The sequence below is a fragment of the Dipodomys merriami genome, unplaced genomic scaffold (assembly GCF_024711535.1).
Source record: "Dipodomys merriami isolate MVZ:Mamm:240054 unplaced genomic scaffold, mDipMer1.0.p SCAF_21, whole genome shotgun sequence".
Classification (NCBI taxonomy): Eukaryota; Metazoa; Chordata; class Mammalia; order Rodentia; family Heteromyidae; genus Dipodomys; species Dipodomys merriami.
The window spans coordinates 28,965,755-28,984,551 of record NW_027203493.1 but is presented as its reverse complement, the minus strand read 5'-3'; the positions used below and the strand labels follow the sequence as shown (position 1 = coordinate 28,984,551).

The following is an 18,797-nucleotide window of genomic DNA, read 5'->3' as shown; positions in this document are numbered from 1 at the left end:
TTGAGAGGTACAGAAAACTAGAAACTGGTTGAAGAAACTGTGTATGATCACAGCTGGGATGAGAGCTCAGCCCTTGAACTTCAAAAGTCTAGCTAATTTAAATTCTTTATACTATGTTGCCTTGGGTTTACCTTCGATTTATGTTTGTAAAACCCCAAGCCTCTTCTGCATGTAAACAAGTGTAGTGGCTCACAATGGCAGTTATTACTACTGTAAGTAACCTTAAAAGGACAAAAGGGATGTGCCAAGACCTGATAATTAAACTTCTCCTAAAAAGACTAGTACAAGAGAAGCGTTTAGCCAGCATGGGAGCTTTACCCACAGCCTGGCACCACAGCTTGTGAAATCATGTAGAATGACTTCTAGGAAAGAATATAAACATTGCTTCTTTAGAAATAATAGTGGGAAAATAATCTACTACTGAAAGCCAAAAGGGATGTGGGGCAATGTGGTGACATGGAACTATGACTTGAGTGATAACCAAGAGTCTGTAAAAAAAAAATCTGTTTATTATGAAGCATCTCTTCCAAATGTAAAAGATTTAATCACGCTTCTAGCCTGACAGAGAAGAAAATATGGTGTCTAAGCAGGCAGGTGCAATAGTGGAACAAATATATGAGTTCTGGAGCTGATTGAGGCAGGACCAGGGACAGAGCATTGAGACACAAGGAACTAACAGAGGCAGCTCTGGAGTTATCCTCTGGGCCTGGCAAAAAGCTCAAGAAGCTACTTGAGAAAGCTCCTTGAGAAGCAGCAGGAGCTAGACCCGAATTCGAGTCCCAACTCTGTCACTGATAAGCTATGTCATTTGGGTAAGCCACTGACTTTCTTTATACCTTAGGGCTATTTTGGTAGCAATGGGAACCAGGAAGACTGCCAAAGAATTTGATAAACAGTATTGAGATAATTGAGCAGCCATCTGGAAAAATAATGAAGTTGAATCCACACCTGACATAGTAAACTAAGATAGTTTCCAAATGGTTCAAAGATGTACATGTTTAAAAAGCGTGTGTGTGTGTGTGTGTGTGTGTGTGTGTGTGTGTGTGTGTGTGTGTGTGTGTGTGTGTGTGTGTGTGTGTGTGTGTGTGTGTGTGTGTGTGTGTGTGTGTGTGTGTGTGTGTGTGTACACAGCTGGATACCAGAAGTTCACGACTGTAATTACCAAAAGGTATGAGTAAGAATGCCTGCTTAGGCTGGGAATGTGGCTCAGTGGTAGAGTGCTTGCCTAGCATGCATGAAGCCCCAGGTTTGATTCCTCAGTACCATATAAACAGAAAAGGCTGGAAGTGGCACTGTGGCTCAAGTGGTAGAGTGCTAGCCTTGAGCAAAAGAAGCTCAGGGACAATGTCTGAGCTTACGGCCCTGAGTTAAGCCCCCCAGGACTGACAAAAAAAATGCCTACTTAAGCCAGGTACAGTGGCACATGTGTAATCCTAGCTACTCAGGAGGCTTGAAATCTGAGGATGATGGTTTGAATCCAGTCCAAGCAGGAAAGTCTTTGAGACTTATTTCCTATGAACCACCCAAAATCCAGAAGTAAGCTGTGGCTCAGGTGGTAGAGAGTCAGTCTTGAGAAGAAAAACTAAGGAACAGCATCTAGTCCCTGAGTTTAAGCACTATTATTGGCACACAAAAATAGGAATGTTCATTTACTTACAATGCCCAAATTAGAAATTCAAACACTCATCAACAGTTAAGTGGGCAAATAAGTTGTAGTATAATCAACCAGTGGAATATTTCTTAGTGGTAAAAGGGAACTATTGTTATAAACAGCATGAATTAATCTTATAGAATAATTGAATAAAACATGTTGAACAAAAGAAGCCCAACAGACGAGTACCATTTACATGAAGTTCAAATATAAACAAATCTTGTTTTGGCAGACAAAAGACAGAAGAATACAGGTTACTTCTGCAGAAGAAACCTGAGACAGAATGGAATAGCCTTCTGGAGTGCTGGGAATGCTCTGTATGATGATTTCTAAGTTGATACATGTATAAAAATTCACCAATCTGCACCACACACTGGTGGCTCATGCCTATAATCCTAGCTACTCAGGGGGCTGAGGTCTAGGTATCACAGTTTGAAGCCAGCTCCAGCAGGAAAGTCCCTGAGACTCTTATCTCCAATTAACCACCAAAAAAGAAGCTAGAAGTGGAACTGAGACTCAAGTGATAGGAAGCGAGCCTTGAGCAAAAGAACAAAAACAAAAAAACCAACACTCAGGGACAATGCCCCAGCCCTGAATTCAAGCACCAGAATGGGCACACATGCACACATGCACGCACATGTATGTACACACACTTACACATACAAATAGCATCAATATGAACTGTTAAGATTTGTATATTTATATGTGTTAGTTTTATTGTCACCAGGACAAAATACATGTCAGAAATAATTTCAGAGAGAAAATATTTATTGTATTCTTGGTCTCAGTCCATCACCGTGAGGAGTGTGTGGTGGATAAACTTATATCATGGAGGACAGGAAGCAGAGGACAGCACTAACAACAAGGAGCAGGGCAATTTATAGCCCCCAAAGACATGCTGCCAGTTGTCTATGTCCTCCAATAAGACTTCAGCCTCCACAGTTTTACCACCTACCAATAATCTATTTGGATTTTGAGTCCATTCCTGTATTAAACAATCACTTAAGTTGTAGCCCTTATGATCTAATCACCTCTAGAAACACTTTCACAGACAGATCCAGAGATATGGTTTACTAATCTCTTAGGTGTTTCTAAAGTTGACAATGAAGACTAACCACCACATGTTCCTCTTCTCAATATGACAAGCAAACACATCTTAAATCACATTCCATTCCTGACCCTGCACTCATGTCCATATCATAAATCAAAATGCATTCAGTCTAACCTCAAGAGTCCCCAAAGTCTTAGCATTTTCAATATTATTTAAAAGTCTTAAGCTCAAAATCTCCTTGGAGATTCAAAGCAAACTTAGCTATGAGTCCCTGTTAAATATACAATGACACAAAGAAAATTGGCATTTCAAAAGGAAGGGATAGGAGAATAGCAAGAAAGGATTGGACCCAAGCTAGACCAAGACCCAGGAGTGCAAACAATAAATCCAAGAGCTCCATGTCCAGCATCTAGGGTACATGGTGTCACAGTGTGAGCTCCAAAGGGCTTGATCAACCCTGTCCCTAGTGGGAGGCCAACATGGCCTCCTTTCTGGGCTGGCCCTGCTCAATGAACATCTGCCAATTTCCTTAGCAGATGTTCCACACTCCTTGCATCTCCAGCATCCTGAGGTCCCCACTGTACATTTGGCCTCACTCTCACAACTTCATGGATCACTCTCAGGACCAACCTATAGGTATCTTGACTCTGTCACACACTGCCTAGCCTCTCCCAGGCCTTTCTGTGAAATCTGAATTCTATATGCCTGTGAAGTCAGTATCATGTGAATGATGCCAAGGCTGCAGCTAGCTCAAACAGTACCTGGGTCCTCACTGACCAGAGTTTTAATGGCCTCTGAGTGTCGGATTCATTGAACATAGAGAAATACTTTCCTAGATGTCCCCATATGAGCAGGGTACTCTGGTAGTTCTTTCTTTTCAAGGGACAGTCTTTCAAATATCTTCACAATTTTAGACCCTTGAGGTCTATGACAGTTGAGGTCTGGCCAATTCCTAAAATGTCCTTCCTCAAGGGATCTTTCCTATTGTCGTGATGCATAATACTTGGCTTGTTCTTAATGGCTTTAATCTCTTCAGTAGACACTTTCCTTGGCTGCAATACTCCACACACTTCTTATCTGGGAACACTACAAGACTTTAAAATGTTTTCACGTTGCTTTTTGCTCATAATTCTCACTGTATGCTTGGCTGAAAGCATCCAGCAATAACCATGCCATAATTTGAATACTGTATTGCCTTGAATTTCATCTAACAAATTTATTAGTCCATTCCCTTAAACTCAGCCTCCCACAAAATCTCAGGACATGAACAAAAATAGACAAGTTCTTTGTCACAAAGTAACATGAATGGCCTCAATTCCAATTCCAGATAAACTCCTCATTCCCATCTAAAATACTTGAGCCTGGCCTTTATTCTCCTAATTCCTTTTGGCATTTTTTCTTCTATAGTTCTACTAAAAGCCTCCATTAAAGCACTCTAAGCTATTTCTTACATGTTTCTTAAACACTCCAAATTCCTATTACAAATAAGTTTAAAAAGCTACAAAAAGGGGCTGGGAAGATGGCTCAAGTGGTAGAGTGCTTGCCTCACATGCAAGAGGCTCTGGGTTCGATTCCTCAGCACCACATAAGCAGAAAAAAGCTGAAAGTGATGCTGTGGCTCAAATGGAAGGGCGCTAGTCTTGAGCTGAAGAGCTGAGAGACAGCACCCAGGCCCAGAGGTCAGCTCCCACAACCAACAACTAAAGAAAAAAGCTACAAAAACATTGTCAGTGAGGCACAGTAATAACCCACTTCTTCGGTACCAAATTTCTGCATTAGTCAGTTTTATCATTCCTGTGAAAAAATACCTGACAGAAACAACAATCTGTTCCCAAAGGATGATAGATTTACTCTGCTCAGTTTCAGAGGCTTCAGTCTACCACAGCAAGGAGAACATGTCAGAGCATCTCACAACATGGTAGACAGGAAGCAGAATGGGGCTAGTGCAAGATATAGCCTCAACTGTAAGTCCTCCCCTACTTCATCCAACTGGCCCCACCCTCCATAGTTCTACCTTCTTCTAGGAGGCTATTCTAATTTTGAATCCAGTGGATTAAGGTCAAATCCATCATGACCTAATCATCTCCACATCCTTACAGACATACTCACAGATGTGTTCTTAGGCATTTCTCAATCTAATCAAGTTGAGAATCAAGATTAGCCATCATAGATGGATGTCAACTTTAAAAATAATTTTAAAACCAACTTGAGTAGTTGTATACCTAGCCGATAAGCAAAAATCCAAATCTTAACATATTCTACTAAGGACACTGTACAAACAAATAAAAAAAAACAGGCACTATTAGACATTGCTGGTAGTAGTGAAAAAACTGTATAACCCTTATGGAAGCACTATTTAAATAAATCATACTATAAAGAAATACTAGAATATTTTGTAGCTGTGAAAGTGACTTAGAAGGCTTTTATAAGATATGGAAAGATTTAAAAGATGAAAATGGGTGCATAAAACATTGAAAAAAAAACTACATAGGATGTTACTTCTTTTTTTAAAAATTAAAAAAAAATTTTTTTTGGTGGGGTCTGGTCATGGGGCCTGAAGTCTGGGCCTGGGTGCCGTCCCTCAGCTCTTCAGCTCGAGGCTAGCACTCTACCACTTGAGCAACAGCACCACTTCCGGCTTTTTTTTCCTGCTTATGTGGTTCTGAGGAATCAAACCCAGGGCCTGATGCATGCTAGGCAAGCACTCTACCACTGAGCCACCTTCCCATCCCAGGATGTTACTTCTTAGTAAGAGGAAAATTTAAAAAATAGATTTTCAATTAGCATCATCTTATATGGTCATAGGTACATAGCTTTTTAGCTTTTCAGCTCTTCTGATAAGATTATCCTATAGTATACTAATTATTGCAAATAAGGGAAACCATGGGACCTAATTTCTTTGGGATTGGCTTACTTCACCTAATATGATTTTTTCCAAGTCTTTCCATTTCCTAACAGATGGGGTGGTATTGTTCTTTCTGATGGAAGCACAGAATTCATATATATATGCCACATTTTCTACAACTTAAGCCACAGCGCCACTTCTGGCTTTTTTCTGCGTATGTGGTACTGAGGAATTGAACCCAGGGCCTCATGCATGCTTGGCAAGCACTCTACCACTAAGCCACATTCCTAGCTCCTATATACCACATTTTCTTGATCCACGGTCTGTCTTTGTTGTTGTTGTTTAAATGTGCTATGTGATTTTTTTTTCATTTCCTTTGTAAGTTCTTCACCATATGGTATATCCCCTGTTGTCACTGGACTTGATTTTGGTACCCTGCATCTTGTATATACATTTGTCTAATCTGGGGAGGGGAAGGGGAATAACAAAACGGTGAAACAAGGACACAGGAAAATCCACTGCAACAATGATACCCACAGGACAGTATATTGGAAACCGACTTTAAAACTTTGGTTGGGGGGGGGTAGGGGGTAGGGAGGAGTGTGGGAGGTGAGGGAGGGAAGGGGTAACAATGATCACAAGAAATGTACCCATTACCTTACTCATGTACCTGTAACCCCTCTATACAGCATATTTACAATAAGATAAAATAAAAAAAACAGATTTTCATGTCTATTTATATATACAAAAGACTAAATGGACATAGAAGAAATTAATAATTGATGCACATGTGGTATAGGGTTGTAGAGGAAAGACAGCATAAGAGAGGTTTTTCATTTAAAATTTAAATTTTTTTTCATTTTAAGATTCTGTAAGTTTTGACCTATACACATATATTAATCATTCAAAATGAAATACAAGCCAGGTACCGGTAGCTCATGCCTATAATCCTAGCTACTCAGGAGGCTGAGATCTGAGGTTCACGGTTCAAAGCCAGCCTGGGCAGGAAAGTCTGTGAGATTCTTATCTTTAATAAACCACTCAGAAAACCAGAAGTGGTGCTATGGCTCAAGTGGTACAGTGCTCGCCCTGAATTGAAGAGCTGAGGGACAGTGCCCAAGCCCAGAGATCAAGCCCCACAACTGACCAAAAAAATTAAATATAGACATTAATTTTTAAGTGGAAAGAGACAATGGGAGGGAGAAGTATTCTAAAAAGAGTGGCTTTTCAAACAGTTAACAATATCACAGTTTTGGTCTGGGAAGATGGCTCAGTGGTAGAGTGCTTGCCTTGCATGTCTGAGGCCCTGGGTTCAATTCCTCAGCACCACATAAGCAAAAAGAAAGAAGCCAGAAGTGGCACTGTGGCTCAAGTGGTAGAGTGCTAGCCTTGAGCTGAAAAGCTGAGGGACAGCGCCCAGGCCCAGAGTTCAGGCTCCACGGACCGGACCCCCCCCCCCAAAAAAAACAATATCACAATTTTATCTGGTTATATTATGCTGTGAACTTTTTAAATTAAACCAGAGGAGATTTAGGCTGGTTAAACAGAGGAACCTGCCAGCATGAACCCAAACTAAATACTGAAGTGGAGAGATGAAGCCTTCTTATCTGGTGGCTTTAAGAACAGACTAGACTGTCTCCAATCTGCAAGAAGGCCATGTTAGTAATATGGGGCTCAGATGTTAGAGAATGGGGGTAAAGATCTGACAGTTTCTTCTTACCTATATAACCTTTGGGGCAAACTGCTCATCCTACAGCTAATCAAGCTCCTCTTCCTCCAGCTTGTCTCCCTCTTGCTAGGCTCCTACTAGGGCCTACAGCTTCTGGGCAAGTGTACTTGCAAAGCCTGGATCCTGCAGTCCACTCAGGAGGCCACAATCCTCCAGTGGTAGAGTTCCTTGTTCCCTGCTTTCAGGCAGGTAAACAAGTTGAGAATCTTGTCATGATTGAGAATCATTCATACAGCATTCTGTGAGCCAGACTCTGAGCACTGAGAACCAAATGAAGAATATGTGTACTTTCTTTTTATTTGGTGATGCTGAGCATTGAACCGGGGGCCTCATAAATGCTAGGAAAGCGCTCTAGCATGGAGCTGCATCCCAGCCCTCTGTCCTGTTCTTCCATTGCCTCTACTCACTTGGATAAGTCTCCATACACCTTTCACAGAATGTCATCATTTTCCTTTCCCTTCAAAGAAGTATTTCATAAGAACAATTCCCTTTTCTTCCCTCTCACACCAAGAGAAATGAGAAACAAAGGGATGCCAGGCTTTTCATATGCTTTATTATACTTGATTGTCACACAGTCCTGCAAGGAGGGATTATTATCCCCATTACATAGACGAAGGGGGAAACGGGAGCTCACACAGAGCTGAGCCAGTTTGAACCAAGGCTGTATGTCTACTGTAGTTGCTTTCCACAGCCCTCTGCTGCCTGTATCAGCTCAGCTCGGGCCTCTCTCTGCTGTTGTATGTGTTTTCATGTACTGAGATTCCTTCCATTTGTATGTTTGTGCTACTCTCAGAGGAAGCTACCTCTCCTAGTCCAGTGGCAGGAGCAGCAGCAGAGCAGAACAGGAACATCCTAGATAATGGGCTTGGGTTTTCTGATTAGCTTGTCTTAATTACACAGGGGCCCATATAAAGTATTTGGCTCTGCTACAATGTAGTCAGGTTTGTTGCTACACTTTCTGTTTCTCTGTCTCCAGCCCCTTTGACCCCTTTGACACTTGGGCAGCCTCTCGCAGCCTTGCTCCTCTGCTGTCCATGGTTCTGCCTCTTTGCACATCACATTTGGGCCTACGAATGGTGCTACAAACCACTCCCATTCTCTGTAGCTAAGCCAGTCTAGCTCAAGTGAAGAGTGTGTGAGGCTATGCTGAGAAGTCAGGCACAATCCTGGGGGCAGTGAACAGAGAAGAAAACAGACAGGGGCCTTGCCTTCCAGAAATTTCGAGTCAAAGGGTAGGAGAGAGAAACAGACCAGAAAAGAAAGCACTGTCACAAGGCAAGCAGTAGTAAGGATGTAATGAGTCCTAAAATACCAGAACTGAAGGGAAATCTAGCTTCTGTATTTAACAGAGGGAAGAATTATTGCTAAGAAAAGGCAATTCGTTGAAATCATAACATTAAGTAATAACTACTAGCATTTCTAAAGCCCTTACTAGAACATTAACATCATTCTATCCACTTTACATATATTAATTCACTTAGCCCTCACAACAATACTATGAGATAGGCATGTTGCCATCCCTATGTCTGTCTGTTTGTCTATATGTCTGTTTGACTTGAAACAGGGTCTTACTATATAGCCCAGGCTTACCTTAAATTTACAATCTCTTCTGTCTCCTGAGTGCTGGGATTATAGACATGCAAAACTATACCCAGGGGTTGGTAAGGTAGCTCAGCGGTAGAGTGCTTACCTTGCATGCATGAGGCCCTGGGTTCATTTCCTCAGCACCACATAAGCAGAAAAAAAGCCAGAGTGGCGCTGTGGCTCAAGTGGTAGAGTGCTAGCCTTGAGCTGAAGAGCTGAGGAACAGCACCCAGGCCCAGAGTTCAGGCCCCACAACCAACAGAAAAAAAAAAAAAAACTACACCCACTTCTCTTTTAAAGATGAAGAAATGAGGCATAGAGAGATTAAATTCCTTGCCCAAATTCACAGTGGAGTATCTGGAAGCCTATACTAATCTGAGGCACTCTGGTGCTAATCAGATCGTAGTCTCTCCAATGTACTAGAGGAGGTAGTGATTGAATGTACCTGTCAGTAATAAAAAGGGCTTCCTGAATAAACAGGTCCAATCATAAAAACATAAAAACACAGAAACTGAAAGGAAGTCTCAATAAGCCAGAGGTCTGAGTACAAGGTAGTAAGTATAATGAATTGGGCCCCATATTTCCAAAGAGCCAAGCTAGGAAGAGAGAACTTAGAAGAAAAGAACTTATTTAAAGAATCAAAAGCAGTCCAATCTAATACCCATCTTCATGTCTAACTGTATATGGCCTCCCCTGTGAGTTCTTTCTGTTTGTCTGCTTGCTTTTCAGACAGGGTCTTACTAGGTAGCCCTGTGAATTCTTTAAGATCCTCAAATGCCACTCCCCGATGTGTAAAGGCCACTTTAAAAGATGCTCAATGGTATGGGTGGAAATTTCAGAAAAGGGACTTTCTAATAAACTTGGTGTAACAAAGGTCTCTCTACTTCCCCAAATCTTCCTTAACACACTCACACATAAATGCATCCTGGCTTTTGGTTAACCAAAGGTCTTCCTCCAATTCTGTTACATGAGTTTCAGAATAAGCATGAGGAAAAAATTTACTTACCAATTACTGCCAAATTATGTTCTGAGCCACAAGAGATCTGTAAAAAGAAATAAAAAATATTATGTTAAAGAAAAACTGTATAGATATTACAGCCAGCATGTTTTATGATCACAGTTATTTTCTAATGACATTTAGCACCCATTTTTGGAAAGTTTTAGGAGTACTATGTACAAAGGTTAAAACTATAATTACACCATCTTGGCTGCTACATAAAAAAAGAGTGTGAAAAAACATTGAATGGAAATGCCCCAAGATGTTAAAGAAGTTGTCTTTAGCCAGTTAGACTACCAGTGATTTTTTTCTTTCTACTTTTTTGTATTTTTCAAACTTTCTATAATGAGCATATGTTACTTTAAAAATGGAAATATAAGGCAATAAGGAAACAGTTTTTGAAAACTGAACTAAAAAGACTATCACTCTCATCTGGACTGATAAAATGAGCACAGAATTCAGCAGAAACACACTGGCCTGCAGACAAATGCTTTTCCTCATTGGCTCCCTCTCCCTTTCACCCCTTCCAGCAACACAAACTCTGCAGATCTGGGAACACGTCATCCTCTCTTCCATCTTTGCATGTACTTGTTCCTCTACCCAGAATGCCCTTTCCTCTACTGCCTATCTAGAAAATCTCTACTCATTATTTAAGAGGTAAAGGCATTGACTGAAACCCCCAGGAAAAACCCAGGGTACTTCTGACATTTTGCCCAATACATTTTGAATAATATTGTAGAACATTTCTTCCTGCCTCCTCCTTAAGACAGCATGCACCTGAGGACAGAACTGTTCTATTAGCCTCTGTACTGCACAGATGGGATGTACAAAGCCTAGGACTCAGTATCTGTTAAATTAAACAATGACTCAAATACTAAGTACATTAAAGAATGAATACCTAATACATAAAAGAGAGTCATTTAGGGTTCTGAACCCAGTGGGTCTAACCACTGATAGGCACTCTGTGTCATTTAGTCTCTGCGTGCTCCAATTACTATAAGGAGAAAGTGACTGGGGATATAAAAGCATACATGGATCCTTAGGTATGAATTGACTCTGGGAAGGCATCCCATTATCTTTACCAGGATATTCACTTTAGCTCCCCACACAAGGAAGTTTGTAGGTACTCTGAAATGTTAATATGGGAAGAGCCCTTAGAGATCATGGATATTACCACAAGTAAATGGAAACTTGGAAAAGACAAAGAAGAGGTCTCATGTTCCACAGCATGGCAAAACTAAGATTAAAGCCACCATTCTATACTCTTCATTTATTAGATCAACTCTTTGATACACACAAGAGGTTCCACCTAAGTGAAGTCATATGTTGTCTTTTTGTTCCTGATTTGCTTCACTTAACATGATGTTCTTTGGTTCATCCATAGTGTTGCAAATTACTCAATTTATAACAATATATTGTATTCTTAAAGAATGTTAAGAGTAGAATTCTCACCACAAAATGCAAGTACGTGAATTAATGCATTAATTGTGACTTAGCCATTCTACAATGTGCATGCATTTCAAAGCTTCATGTTGTATATGAAACCCAGTAATTCTAAAAATAAAATGAAAACAAATAAACAATAACAACTAGAGCCATTCTGGTTTTCTCAAGAGTTCTTTTGTTGATGTTTCTCACTCTTCCCTAGTGAAAACCACTTAGAAGTAACTCAAAATTTCTTACTAGAGGCCTTGACAGTTATGAAACTGGTTCACAAGGCATTTTGTGCAGTGCAGGCCATTTTGTATTCTGGTAGATGAAAAAGAGTAGCAAGGCTTTGTGGGCTTCTTCCTGTGCAGAACACAGATCCCAGATCCCAAAGGGAAAAGCATCTTTATGTGAACTTCCTGACAGTGTCTGGCAAAGGATTCCTTACACATTTTACTCTTGGTAAATAGTCCCACACCTTTAAGGCTGGCTCTGAGTTCACCTACTATGACTTACGCGGAGCCATATAAACAGCACAGGTACCTTGTAAGCTTCCTGGCTGGACACAGACTGATTCCTTTGGTCATTTATAGGAAGCAGCTTACAGTTACGAATGTTAAAAAACTTAGATGTGTACCAATAAGAAAACATTTGTGTATGAGATATTTGAAGGACTATAAAGCAGACTTGGAAAATGATACTTAGAATAGTAGGAAAATACTCATATTACCTGGACTGAAAAGTCACATACAAATCATACATATGTTAACTCTATAATAAACATGAATAAAAATGACTGGAATGAGATACATCAAAATGTTATCAGACAGCTTCTGGTCTAGGGATGACATTGGCATTATGAAGATAGCGTTTTTCCTTTTTCTTTTTGTACTCCTCGAATTTTACATAGTGTTCTTAAAATCAGGGGGAAAAATCTATTAAAATAAGAACAATGCCATTCCAACCACAAAGAAAGAAAAACCCCTCACCTGGTTATAAAATCTGATATATTTAGAAATAGCAGAGGTGGGGGGACAGATTTAAAGGAAATAGAACTAAATTATCAGCTGCATCATGGTGGTAGAATTATAAGATATTTTTGTTCTCTATTTTCCAAACATGCTTTAACTGTGGTGGCAGCAGCAGTGGGATGGTAGCCACAATAAGAGCAAGAATTTAAAATCTCATCTATGGAGGACGCATGTGTACCAGGTGTCATACCAAGGCATGTTACCACATTTTAATCATCTCAATGATTTCTTCAGGTGGGTTTGGTCTTGTTTATTGTAGATATAAGGAGACTGAGCCTCACACATATTAAATATGTGCCACAGCTTGTTAAGGTGGCAGTGGCAAAAGTAAAGCCCAGGTTACCTGGCTTTACCTCCAAGCTAATGTTCTTTACTGCTGCATCATGTTAACTTTCTTTTTTAAAAATTAGTTCTTTCCTTTCAAAAGACGCAGAGTAAGAAAAGACCTGTCTTTGATCTGCTGGGATTACAGAGCTGACCAGCCTCAAGGAACAGGGCTTCAGAAACAAGCCACTGACAAAGGCCAGGAGCAGCAGCAGAGGCTGCTCTGAATTAATGAATGAGATAGTGATAAATGGATTTTTATCAAGCCAATGCAGAGCCTGAAACTCGGAGTTCCCCACTGCTTCCCGCTCTGTGAACTGGCATAGAGGTCAGAAAACTGGAGGCCACAGGCCACAAAATTCCAGTGCTATCCTCCTTCAACAAGATTGTGTAAATGACCATTTGTTTCAAATTGCTCCTGTCAGCATCTACTCACTGCCTAGCTGCAGACAACTTTCTAGAAGACTCTGTTAACAATGTCAATATGCCCAAGAGAAAGAGATGCCAAGCCAGGAAGCCAGGTAAATCCTAGGTCCTCCAATTTCTGGTTCTGATACCTTTGGCAAGGCATTTTGACCTCTAGGACCTCAATGTTTTCAGGTAGTAAAAGCAGGTAACAGTGTCAGTCTTGACTGCCTTTCTGAACTTCTAAAGGACACATGAGACAATCCAACTAAACTACAGAGCATGGTTTGTAAGATTTGGTAGTTAATCTTGACTGTCAACTTGATTCACTTAAGAAATGCCTAGGTGACTAGGGAAGCACACCTCTGGGTATGCCATGTTTGTGAGGACATTTCCAGGGTAGTGAGATCATTACAGTACTGACCTAATGATAAATTCATAAATTCATAATATGAGGTCATTATTATTGGGAGGAAGTAAAAAGTAGGAGGAAGTAGTGCTTCGTCGGGGGTAGTAGGTCATGAAGGTATGTGTTGGTCTCTGGTCCCTTCCTGGCTACTATAATGTGACCTGTTCTTCTCCACCATGCCTTCCCTGCTATGATGGATCCAAATTCATCAAAACCATGAACCAAAATAAACAATTTCCCTTTTAAGTTGTTTCTCTCAGGTATTTTCGTCATACTGTTTACCTCCTGAATTCATTTCTTGCTACTCGTGAACCCTCAAGCCCAAATCATGTATTCCTTTGTTCCATTCACACCACATTATATTTTCTCTGCTAACATTATGCATATTCATGCATTCTATCCTACTGTCTTCCTAGGTAAATCATGTTAACGCCTTCTCTGACTTATCCAGGCACAGCCAGCTACTTCTCCCACAGCTGTGCACCATGGCCTTTATCACACATATGGTATCTATTCACAAACTGCACAAGTATTAGCCACACACGAAAAAGAAAAAGAACATTTTATAGCAATGGGTAATAACAGCAATGGGGTAATAATACTGAACCAACGAAGCCTGACACAGACATTACTGTATGACTCTATTTATATGAAACTCAAAATAGGCCAAACTTATTTCAAATAAAAATATAACTGTTCTAAAGGAGAAAAAAGAACTAATCCTAGTAACTTTTTTTTTTTTTGGGGGGGGGGTCCAGTTGTGGGTCCTGAACTCTGGGCCCGGGCGCTGTCCCTCAGCTCTTCAGCGCAAGGCTAGCACTCTACCACTTGAGCCACAGAACCACTTCCGGCTTTTTTCTTTTTGCTTATGTGGTGCTGAGGAATCGAACCCAGGGCCTCAGGCATGCAAGGCAAGCACTCTACCACTGAGCCACCTTCCCAGCCCTAGTCCTAGTAACTTTTAAACACAGTAATTTGACTAAATAACTTGTTTAAAAACAAAAGGAACATTTTCAAGATTGTCTGAATTTGTGTTTTCTAGGATTGCGATCTTTTTTTTTTTAATTTAATTTTATTTTATTTGTGAACATACTGTACAGAGGGGTTACAATTACATGGGCAGGATAATGCATACATTTCTTTGGATTGCGATCTTAACTAGCTCAAATAAATGTAGTTTTCTCTCTTCTTGAAAAACATAAAAACAAAAAGAATTATCCTAGTATCCTTTATATATATATGGTATTTATCATATTCATTTATATGAATTTACAGTTCCGTACACATACACACAGGTTGAGTTAAATCAATAGGAATTTCCTGGATATAATGATACCATAGCAGCAGTTGAGTTCCCTGAAGTATATAGGTTTTGAATTTTAAATATTATTTAAATATTTAATTATTAATTAATATTAATTATTTAAAAGCTCTGTGTCAAAATAGGTGATTTCAGGGTTGGGATAAGAAAACAACAATTAAAGCCTATAACTTGGAAGCGAGGAATTAATAAAAGAATGACAGAGACATGTCTGATGGACACTGGAGCCACCTTGACAGGGCTCCACCAGCTCCAGCAGGGAGAATTTGAAGTATCAAAATGAATGACAATAGTATAACTCATGAGTACATACTGCGTAATAAATAGGGAGGCAATAAAAGCTCTTCCACATAGTAGGATGCCATAAACCATAAATACAAAATGAATAATTGCTTTAGAAGATAATTTTGTACCCATTACAGTAATAGTTAATTCAAGGAAGAATCAGTAACACATGTTAAAACTACTAAGCAGGACTAGGATTATGACCCAAGCAGCAGACTACTTGTTTGGCATGTATGAAGCACTGGGTTCAAACCCCATTACCACAACAAACACACAAACAACAACAAAATGTGGAGGAAAAAGTCTGAAAAGCAACAAGATAATTACACAGTCTCAAAGTATTTCTTCACATATTACCTCTTAATGATAAAAGTAATAAGTGGTAGTTTTATAAAAAAAAGAAAGGAGGTAGATACAAATTTACACTAGAGTTCTAAGAACCCATTACAGATAATGGAATAAACTGACATCAGATTGCCCTTCATACAATGCATGGAAGACAGAAATAACCTCAGTTATTCAGAACTGCTGTCAAAGAATATAGGTGAAATCTAATCATGAAGAAAACCATATAAAATCAACTGAGGAACATAATAATAATAATAAAAACTTCAACACAACTGTCCTGTACTCTTCAAAGCAAATATAAATGTTGTAAAACACAAAGGAAAGCTAGCTTAGATTAAAGGAGGCAAAGAAATATTACAACTAAATGCAACCCATGATCCTAGATCAAAGTGAAAAAGGTCATTGAGACAACTGGAGAAATATGAAGACACCCACAGAGGAGAACATAGACACAGAGAGAGGACCAATGCATAACAGGTCACACAGTGTTTATACATGCTATGTCCAGGGAAAGGGGTTCAGAGAGTTCTTTGTATTATCATTGTAACTTTTCTGTAAGTTTTAAACTACTTAATAACAAAAGGTGACATGAATTAAATAGGCTGAATTAATCTAAAGCCAAAGTTTAGAATAGTGGTTATCTTGGCTAATGATACCAGGGAGACTTGCTGGAGTGTGCCTAATTTGGGTGATTACATCGGTGCATACAAATATCAAAATTCAGCAAGTTGTTCACTTAAGATTTATCCACTTTACATATATGTGTGTGTGAGTTACTTTTCAACCAAAACAAAAAGTTCATTTTTAATTTTAAAAATTTTTATAGTTATCTCTAATTGTGCAAAAGGATTTCAATTCAACATTACAGTTTTTTAGTACAATGTATCTTGATCAATGTTACTCTTCCGTCATTCTTTCCTACCTCTCCCAACTTCACCCATACTTCCAAGTTACCCAGTTCAATTTTCACATATGTACATTGAATATTATGATTCTATTGACCCACCCTTCCTCTCTCTATTCCACCCCCCACCTCTCCCTACCCAAGGTCATGTTTAAGCTTCCTGGTATTCACTGTTAAGGGTAGGCCTTATGTCCAAATTTAATGCCTAGCACAACAAAAACAAAAAAGAAAAATCACCTAGGACATTGATGTGAACTCACACCCTTTGTTAGAGGTATACAAAAGCAAACATGAATGTGTTTGTGCATGTACACACATCTACATGCTGTCTAACTTGCCCACTGTATACTCAGAGCTGAGATCTTTGTTTCTAAATCAACCATTCCCCAACTAATAAGTTCTAAGGCTTCTCAGAGAGCTGGCTGATTATAAGACTGAGACAAGGAGATTACAAGAGGTATCTGGTGTAAGAGTAGAAAAGTATTCAAAGAATGATGGAACCAATCAAAGGATCTAGAAGCTAACTTGAAGGGGTTCCTATTGGCTAAATATGGGGCAATTTTATCACTAAAATAATGAATGATACTTATATATGTCCCAATAATATTCCAAGGTTGGGCCTCTGTTCCTGTAAGGATCTCTGACTTATACATATGGATCTGGTGGTACACCACAGGGTTATGGCCATTAATATCTGATCTGTTTAAACCTCTGAGAAATACTCTGCATAAATGACAGAAGATTTGTTTATTGGACACAAAACTTGTAAACCTTGGAAGAAGCAGCTACTACATGAAATGTGATGCTCTAAACTCAGACGAACAAATTAAAACAAGTTGAAACTTAAAATGTATATTCAGCTTCACAAAATCAGTTGTAGAGATGCAGGACCGACAAAAATGAATACCTAAAGATCCATATGTGCAAATTAAGTCAGTAGTGTGACATAACTAGGTCAAAAAAAACCCAAAAACAAAAACAGAAAGCCTACATTTCTAGAAGTATACTATCTACAAAAAAATGAACTTGTCCCCATATCTTATGTACTATCCATGCCCCACTTGGAGTACTTAAGTCTTTTAGGGACTCATCTTTATACTTTAAGTTAATAATATTAAGGAATAACCATATTAAAACAACCAGAAAAGTATACCATGTAGAACATATGTCATCCAGTAAGCTGCTACAGAAAGTATTTCATTTGAAAACATATTTGTATAAGGAAGTAATAGGGTGAGTATATATGACTCCACATAATCAAAGGATATTCATGCAGGAAACTTGTCCTACATGGCAAAATAGTATTATCAGCATATAATATGGTCCTATACAGGATAAATTAAACAGGACTCTAAACATTCACACAGTGAGACCAAAGGAGGATATTCTTAGGAGAGGATCACAAGGACTCAATAGCTATGAGCATGTGATCATATAAAATATGCTTATTGAAATGAACTCCAAGAAATGGAAATGAGGATTTTTTATTTTACTTTTTGTGGGTTTTTTTCCCTGTTTTTCTCTTTTGTCACTGTTTTTTTTTTTTACTTCTGTACTTTTTGTCTTGTATGTAAATTTATCTGATTTGGGGAGAATAGGGGGAAGCACAAAAATGGTGGGATAAAGGGTAAACTAATTCAGCAGTGACACTCACTAGACACTATGTTGGAAATGAACTATATAACTTGTAGGGAAGTGGACTCAGGAAGGGAAAATCTGGGAGAAAAGTAGGGAAGAGGTGACACTGTTCAAAAAGAAATGTACACAATACCTGACTTATGTAATCATAACCCTTCTTACATCACCTTTACAATAAAAAAGGAAAATAACAATAACAAATACACAAATAAATAATAAAGGGAAAAAGAATATGGTCCTAGATGTAGATAACTTTTTTAAACATTTTATGGTGCTGAAGATCAAATGCAGCACCTTGCATAGTCCAGGCTCTACTACTGAACTACATTCACACACCTTAGGAAAAATTTTTAAACACAAAGCTATTCCAAAATGGAGTAATCTATCTTTGAAGGAAGCATTATAGGATCTCCATTATGGGAAACATTTAAGCATAGGCTATATAACTACTTCTTAGAGCTAATTATTGAAAACTTTTCTTATTCTGAGTTCCTGATCTGCTACAGTCAATATATTTTCTTTTAAGTCACAATCTTTAGGAAGAAAGCAAAAAAACCTTTGGGATAAAAAAATTTTTTTTTAAAAAAAGGTATTTCCAGAAAAGGGTCTGCACATAAAAACACCATTACAGGCTACTTGGATTGAGGCTCCCATTTCATACTCTTCTTCCTAGCCACATCCTTAGAGTTCACTGTCCAGCTTTGATTCTGTACTCGAGTCATGTTAGTCATGTTCTCTGAATGCATGTGACTTGTTTTTGCAATGGGATGTGAGGAGAGATCTGAAGAGCAATTCTGTGTTGGTATCCATTTTTACCCTCTGTCCTCTGATACAGTCATGAGAACTT

At 39.0% G+C, this 18,797-nt stretch overlaps 1 protein-coding gene across 6 annotated transcripts in view; it reads right to left on the bottom strand.

The window, feature by feature from the left end:
- Positions 1-18,797, bottom strand: part of Sergef (secretion regulating guanine nucleotide exchange factor) — a 212,929-nt gene that overhangs the window by 73,652 nt on the left and 120,480 nt on the right. For all 6 annotated transcript variants that reach the window (XM_070032777.1, XM_070032775.1, XM_070032776.1 and 3 more), the window contains one exon: positions 9,867-9,903. In XM_070032777.1, coding sequence (XP_069888878.1) covers positions 9,867-9,903 — 37 coding nt within the window. The remainder of the gene's footprint in view (positions 1-9,866; positions 9,904-18,797) is intronic.